This window comes from Echinops telfairi, unplaced genomic scaffold (assembly GCF_000313985.2).
Source record: "Echinops telfairi isolate 266 unplaced genomic scaffold, ASM31398v2 ScPeMD7_7467;HRSCAF=8505_0, whole genome shotgun sequence".
NCBI lineage: Eukaryota > Metazoa > Chordata > Mammalia > Afrosoricida > Tenrecidae > Echinops > Echinops telfairi.
The window spans coordinates 13,880,301-13,888,617 of record NW_022111367.1 but is presented as its reverse complement, the minus strand read 5'-3'; the positions used below and the strand labels follow the sequence as shown (position 1 = coordinate 13,888,617).

Here is an 8,317-nt window from a genome sequence, read left to right as displayed (position 1 = left end):
GCAAATAAAGAAATGAAAACATATATGATATATATAATTCAAAGCCAAACTCACTGCCACTGAGTTGAGTCTGTCCCATAGGACGGAAGAGAACTGTCCCGGTGAGGTTGTGATACTCTTCACAGGAGTTGATATCCCTGTTTTTCTCCCACAGAGGGACTTATTGGTTTCAAACTTAGTGGTTGGGGTAAGCAGTCCAACACATAACTAATATATAATTATACATACACATATGTACACATATATCTCTTTTAATGTATATTTACATGTATATTTGTATTTTGTGGTATACATGTATAAGATGTGCATGCTTATATGAAGAGTTTCATGGAAAAATGAAGTTCAAAGATAAAATGTTTCCACAAACTTTTTGAAGCACACACCACACACACACACACACACACACACACACACACCCCAAACCGAACCCACTGCCATCAAGTTGATTCCAACCCTACCCAAAGCACTGTGACATGTTCTATTCTAAAACACGCAGCCATCAAGTGAATCCTATAGGACAGAGTAGAACTGCTCCCTAGGGAGTCTGAGACTACAAATCTTTACAGGAATAGACAACCTGATCCCCCGGAAGGGCTGGTGGATTTGAACCACTGACTTTGTGGTTAACAGACCAATACTATGAAACCATTCATCCCTTTCCATATCCCCACTCAATACTATGTATAGCATACTTATAAGTATAGTTTGGTTTCCGAGGTACAAAAAAAATTATGGCACGATCAACAAAAAAAGATGGCCACAAGAGAACACAAAACAGCAATAACTTAAACATTTACATCCTTCTTTCTTTGGAGAGAATTTTTATTCATAACAATCATAATTTGTGTTTGGGGACATCTGAGTACAAATAAAGAAATGAAAATCCAAAGGGTTTCATGATTTGCCTAAGGAGCCAGAGTAGGAAGAACCAGGAACACGGGTTTCTCTATCTTACTCTAGCATGCTTTTTCACTTCAACAAGGGCAGTTAGCAAGCTAGCTAGACCATCTTCTCCATGATAATCAAGTGTGAATACATATGTCCTGATATTTTCTTAACATTGAAACAAGGGTGAAGCATCAGTTTTTTCAGAGCATATTGTGATCTTCAGACTAGGATTGTCTGAAGAGAACATAGTGTCACTTGACTGAATGGAAAGGAGATGTTTTTGATTTTTTTTCTCTGCTAAATATATATTCCACTTATTTTGACCCTTGATGATTGCGTTTGTTTGTGCTTCTCTTTCAGATTGGTTCCATCACAGGGATTATCCTCATTGTGCTCATAGCTGTAGTTGGAGGAATACTGTACCAAGGATCCTGGGTCATCAATCCCAAACTCTGGATTATTGGAACTATCTTTCCTTTGGCTGGTTACTCGCTAGGGTTTCTTCTGGCTAGAATAGCTGGTCTGCCCTGGCACAGGTATGGTGTTTTGTTAAATTGGATTGAGAATTTTCTTTTGAGTCGTTGGGCCTTCAAGTTAATTCTGATTCCTAATACAACAGAATAAATGGCTTCCTGGCCCTGCGCCATCCTCGCAATGGTCAGACTGGGGCCCAGTCTTGCAGCTACTGTTCTTAATCTGTTCAGGGCTGTCCTCTTTTGGCTGGCCGTCTTTTTTACCGTGTATGATGCTTTCCTTCAGAGACTAGTGTCTCCTGATAATGTATCCAAAGTACATGAGACTAAAGTCTCACCCTTCTGGCTTCTGAAGAGCACTGTGGCTGCACTTCCTCCCAGGCAGACTGGTTTGTTCCTCTAACCTCCGTTGTCTCTTCAGTATGCGTCTCCGACATCACAGGAGCTGTCGATGCTGATGACAAGTCTGACGTCCTTCATTCGTACTAAGCATTAGCTCTTTTTCTGAATACATCCTTTCAAATAGACATATTAATTTATAAATTGTGTGTTAAAGCCCCTAGAATGAAAATACTGACTGCCTCTTTTTCTTGCTTAAAAATCTTTCTTCATACCCTTCCTTTGCCATGGGTTCTACAGTTAAGTTGGCCTTCAAATACACGATGCTTCTTCCATCCAACCTACACAGCGAAGTCATCATTAAGCGGTGCTGAATCCTAACATTTGGCTTGGGATTCCTTTATTTGGTGCTGGGTGGCCATATTTCTTACTAGCCCACCTGAGGCAACGAGAAAGCAGGAGCTGGGCGAGCAATGGGCAACATTAGACAGTGGGAAATAAACAGGTGTGAGTCCGGGAGGCCTGGCCTTGCATTCCCATCGGGCCATTTCTCAATTATGGGACCTCAGGGCAGGCACTTGCTGTTTTTTCTCTGCATTTTCTTGCATCTAAAAAGGGAACAATCATGCCTACTTGCATTACTGCAAGTCAACAATGGTCAGGAGTTCATCAGAAGAATGACTCGAATTTAAACAATTATACAATCACCACAAATAATTTAAATATTTGCTGTACCCCTGCTCTATGCTCTGCACTGTGACCAAGGACCTCGTGTAAAAGGGTAAAATGAAATCCCTTTGCTATTGATTGAGGAGCCATGACAGTGTGGTCGGGTAAGCCTTGGTTTCAAAGCCACTGCTCCTGGAAAGATTGAAAGCCTGAGAAAACCCTGGAGGGCCATGAGGAGTTGGGATCTACTTGATGGCAGTGAGGGTTGGGGATTTGATTGTTGGTTGCCGTTTGTGAAATGCTGATGTCTAATGAGCATGCTCCACAGATATTTGTATAAGTACTTGTTCTCCTTGTCAATGTCTGGGCAAAGAAAAGGATTCCACATTTGACGATTTATAAGGTTAGTGCTGTCAACCCAGCCAGAGCTGACTCGAATGATAGGCTGGGTGATGTGCTTCTGACAAGGGGAGCAATTGCAAAACCCGGGACCAGTTCTACTCTGCTCTGACGCAGTCACCACACATCAAGATCCACTCAATGACCATCACAGCAGCGTGTCTTCTTGATGTATCCGTTTCTAACCTCATTTGACGACGACCTCCACCAGAAACAACAACAAAAATCATGCATTCGCTTACGATTTCTTTCAGGTGTCGGACGGTTGCTTTGGAAACGGGGATGCAGAACACGCAGCTGTGCTCCACCATAGTCCAGCTGTCCTTCACTCCGGAGCAGCTCACGCACATGTTCACCTTCCCCCTCATCTACAGCGTCTTCCAGCTGGTCTTTGGAGCCCTGTTCTTAGGATGTAAGCAATCATGCCGATCACATGTCATTATAAGGTTCTTCTTTGAGAAATCTTGGAGTTGCTTAAATAGCATTATTTTATCTCTTCGTTTTTTTTATAAAATAAATAGATGGGAGGGAAAAGCCACCCAACTACTGCTCAAAAGTTGGTAATTTGACCAAACTTCTATGTGAAAATTATTTTTAAGTGAAAAGTGTTCTCTCCACTGATTTTCTTTCCCTAAATAATTAGAGAGAAATAGTACCATTAGGAGCACTTTCTTATGTGCCTTCCTAAATGGTTTCAGGAGCCCAGGAAGGATCTTTGTTTTTCCAAAAGTAAACTCAAAATAGCCTTGGTATTGTTAATCATAGGCCCTGGGTGGTGCAGTTAACACACTGGCCTGCTAATAAAAATTTTTTTTTTTTTAATTTTAATGGAAGTTTGAGTCCACCCTGAGGCAATTCTGAAGAAAGGGCTAGAGGACAATTGACTTCAGAAAAATGAGTCACTGACATTCTATGGCACACAGATCTACTCTGACCCACATGGCATTACTGTGAGTGTGAATCAATGCAGCAACTTGCATGTTTTGTGAATATAGAATATGTATCACAAACTAGCATATTTATTGGGTTAGGTTACATTAGACAACAGATGTGTGTATAAACACACTTTTTAAAAATTCCTATATTATTGAAGCAGTTGAAGCCCCAATTTTTTATTGTTTTTACCCTAAAGAACGAGGAGAAGATCATCTGATTCTTAGTTTTACTCTGAGGAAGCATAGAGTTTGGAACCTTGCTCATTAGCATGGGTTAATCTTAATCTATTTGAAACTCTTTCCTATAGTGTGCTTTCCATGGACTGATGATGTCTAACCTATATGTATATTTTCAATTTTAAAACCTGTACTTTTATAAACTTGATGAATCTTCATTAGGAATGTAAAGTGGAAGAGCAAAAAGAAAATGTGAAATGTTAAGTTATAAAATGCCTGGAGATGTAGTTTTATTTTTTTGACCTACTACTTAGCTCCAAGTAGAGCTAAGTAGAATTGAGTAACTTACTTATGAGTCTTACTCATACTCTATATCAAATCCTTAAATTCAATTATTAAAGCATAGCTCTCCTTCCTAGACTGAGTCTCCTGAATATATTGCAAATATAAAACAGATTTAGCCCAGAAAATAATAATTCATTGCCACAGAGCCTTTTATTGCATAATAGAACTATAAACAATTTTGTGTACCTTGAAATTTTTGCCATATAACTGGTTTGTGATACCTTCTAGATGTTCCATAAAAAGTGTTGATAGAACAATTCCATGTATTTTCTAGTTGAAAGAAATAACCCCCAATGGATTGCTGATTGGTTAATTTTGCCTTTTCCCAAAATCTAGCAGTATTTTATATGAAAATATGAAAGTTGCTGTATTAAGTGCACATAATGCCTGAACATATATCTTAGTGATAAAAGTAGAAGTGTAGTATATTCTGGAATAAAAGGTTACACCAAGAGAAAGGAAGGAAGATTTTTTGGTTTAATAAAAGCAGAGACAGAAGGATATGCTGAGGGAGTTCATTTTAAAATTAGTTTATAATAAAAGTGTGGGGATAACTTAATGGAGCACAAGCCCAGATAAATTCCATGAGGTCCTATAGATTACACTAATGTATTATTAGAAATACAGGGACCAATCCAAAGAAAACATTGATTTGATTCTTATCTTTGAACCTGGGCCTGTCTCACAGCTCTGCGTTCTCCCGATATTAGCATTAACTCAGAACTTAACTATTTTCCTTAGGTCATGCTAGACAGGTTCATATTTTTTATCATTTTAATATTTGCTGTTGCCCTATGAGTGGCCCTGGGTAGAGCGACAGTGAATATGCATGGCTGCTAATTGAAAGGTTGAAGGGGCTAATCTTGGCAGAAAGGACTGGCAATATCCCTCCAAAAGGCAAAACACATCAGGGTTTCATGAGTCAGGATCAAGTCAATGGCAACTGTTGGTGTTGTTTTGTTTTGTTTTTAACTGACATAAAATCCACTGCTTTGGAGTCTAATCTGACTCAGCAACTCTACAGGATAGAGTAGAACTTTCCTACAGAGTTTCTGATGTTGTAAAGCTTTATGAAGCAGAAAGTCTCATCTTTCTCCCACAGAGCAGCTGGTGGATTCATCCCACAGACCTTTGGGATAGCAGCCCAGTGCTTAGCCCACTGCACCACCAGGGATCCTTTAGGAGGCAGATGCTATTATTCTGATTCTATCTGAGAGATGGTGGGTTGATGGGTTCAAGGAGGCAAACCTTTCCGCCATAAAGGAAATTGGAATTGGAAATGATAGAGAAGTTGGGGAACACGGAAGAAGCTATTTAAGTAAGAAAATAAGAACTTTTAGTGCTAATAAATCCATGTGCTTAATTGGAAATTTTAAATTGAATCTAAGCCAATGGGCTTGTTAATACTGTATCCTATCAGCACTGCCACACACATGTACATGTAACACACATACACACACGCACACACACACATACACACTGCACGACACTGCTTGGGAGGCAAAGCCTGTGCACGTCAGCTATCCTCAAAAATAAACTGATAAAAAAGAACACTACAGAAGCTGGCAATTCTAAAGGAGAGACGAAGGAAGACCACCCAGCAGCTGAGACGCCAAGCAGCAGGAGACCTGAGGTGTGCTTCTAGCTCAAGTCTTTGCACAAAGGAACTTTAGGCCAAGATTTGACCTTAACAGGTGGTATATTAATTGAGAATAAGCACATTAACTAGGATTTAATAGATCTAGATCTAGAGGTACATACTTAGATAAATCATTTGCCATCATTGCTATCAAGAGCCCTGCCTAAGTATGAGGGGCTAACCACCACAAAGTCTGTGCTTCAAATATATCAGCCTCAGCAAATGAGGCCGTCTGCTCTCAGAACTCTTTACAGGCTCAGACATCTGAAGGAGCAATTCTCCGGTGCCCTATCGGGTTGCTATGAGTTAGAACTGACTGGATGGCAGTGGGTGTGTTGTTTCGTTCATTGCTGCTATCACTTGACCGTGCCTGCAGAAGGCTCGTGTCTCCCCGGAGGAAATATCCCCAAATGCTGCATGGTGGGTTTTCCTAAGTCCATGCATTGCTCTTCTCCATGGATGGTCACAAAGCTAAGAATTGCTTTTGGTTTGGCTTTCTTTTCCTTTGTTGGTCTATAGTCTCTGGTCTACAGAAACTAAGAACTGCTTCAAGAATCACATACAAAGTAACTTTCCAGGTTATCGTTATGAAATTAACTTAACTTCTTATGTGTGTGTGTTGTTTTTCTAGGTTACGTGACATACAAGAAATGTTATGGGAAAAATAAGGAAAACTTCCCAGAGAGCAAAGACAGCGAAACCGTGCCCGAGTCCTCCCTGTATAAAATGAATGGAGGATTTCAGCCAGAAGAAAAGTAGAAAACGGTGGCAAAGCAGAAGCATTCTGAGGAATGTCATTCAACTATAAATCTATCTGGACTATTTGTTTTGGTGGAAGAGCTGGCAGGAAATGATGGCGCGAAGTTTTAAACTCAGCTTGAATTCATATTTGGGATTCAGTGCCGAATGACTGGTGATCCAATTCATTAATGTGACAAAGACGTGTAATGCCATTGAACTATACTAAGAAAATCACTCCAAACTGGACCTGACAGAGTTAAAGCACTGAGGGCCGGGTAGGTCTCGAACTTACCCAGTCTCGACACTCAGAGATGAGCACCTGACTTTTTGTATGTTAAAATAAGAGCCATAAATTATTCTTATAGTGACCAAAATTTCTCAGTACTTATAATTGCAAAAATATTGAGGGGAAAACTTTGCAGCACGTTTCTTTATATAATAGGATAGTATAATGAGAAAATATATATCATGCTAACATTAACAACAACAAAAAACATGCTGCCCTGACAGTCCACGAAAGAGGAGTTGCCAGATAGAATGCAATGCCGAACTGAAACAGGTGTGTAACTCGTCGGGGCAATTGTACATCCATTGTTCTACCTCAGAGCCCAGATCACTCAAGGGAAAACAGAACGCTTGTAAGTCACTTGAATTTGGCAGAGTTTTTCAAATTCTGCAAAGAGACATTGCTCAAGATTTTCCAGGAGGAGGAGGCACGTCCACATTGACTAAATGCACAACTAGTTAGTTGCTACAAGGCACCAACAATAGGCATCACAGAGCAAGAAATTGGCAAGAAGTACAGACAGAAGTTTTGGCAAAAACACCAAAATTCTAGTGGGTGAATGCAAGCCCATGTGCCTCATGAGAAAACATGGCAGAGCGTAAATAAAGGAAGCCTCTTTGAAATGTTTGAACAGAGTCAACTAGATATGCCGTAGTGAGTAGTGGCAAGAAGAATCAAGTCAAGGAAGGTTCAAGAAAGTGAGTATTAAGGAAAGCAGAGGACAAGCACCATTCCAGGAAGAAAAGGGGCATTGCTAGACGCGTTTCCTGGATATTTCTAGTATTTGTTAACTAAAGATAAAAAACGTTTTAAAAGATTTGACAAATAGCAGGATGTTTTGGAAAATGGTCGTCTTCAATTTTCAATTCTAAGATCTAAATTACTTTTCCTTACCTCGTTCCGCAGTGAGGTGTAGCAGCATTCTTAATTTAGTTCTTAGTGATTACATTTTGTTTCCCTTGTAAACATGTTTCACTGTCTCATAGATCCCCTTTCAAATGCTTCTGCCTCAAATGATGTTTTCCATTTAATGATCTCAATTCAGATCCTGCTTCAGAGGAAAATAAACATAAATGCTTAACTTAGCTCTTTCAATAGAGAGAGAAGGCAAACCTGCTTTAAACGTTGTAACTTTCATGCACATACACTTTTTCATTCAAGGAACACATTCACAATTAAATAAGGTCCTTATATTTTTCCATTGGATAAATTAAAAGGACTAGACATATTTAAAGGCGAGGGGTATAGGGAAGCTACAGATTTTCCTCTAAGGAATTAATCAATATTTCTTGTTGTGAATGGAAGACTTTCAGTTTTAAATACCCTATAGACTTTCCATATTAAGCGGGAGGAAAGGTGCATTAAAGTCACACGGTGAATTGGTACCATAATTCCAACACACCCACAGCCCCGGCTCAGATGTCAG

At 39.7% G+C, this 8,317-nt stretch overlaps 1 protein-coding gene across 1 annotated transcript in view; it reads left to right on the top strand.

Moving 5' to 3' along the window:
• Positions 1-8,294, top strand: part of SLC10A2 (solute carrier family 10 member 2) — a 26,944-nt gene extending 18,650 nt beyond the window's left edge. Inside the window, exons 4-6 of the mRNA XM_004704403.2 lie at positions 1,249-1,424; positions 3,023-3,180; positions 6,496-8,294. Coding sequence (XP_004704460.2) covers positions 1,249-1,424; positions 3,023-3,180; positions 6,496-6,623 — 462 coding nt within the window. The 3' untranslated portion in view covers positions 6,624-8,294. The remainder of the gene's footprint in view (positions 1-1,248; positions 1,425-3,022; positions 3,181-6,495) is intronic.
• Positions 8,295-8,317: the final 23 nt, after the last annotated feature.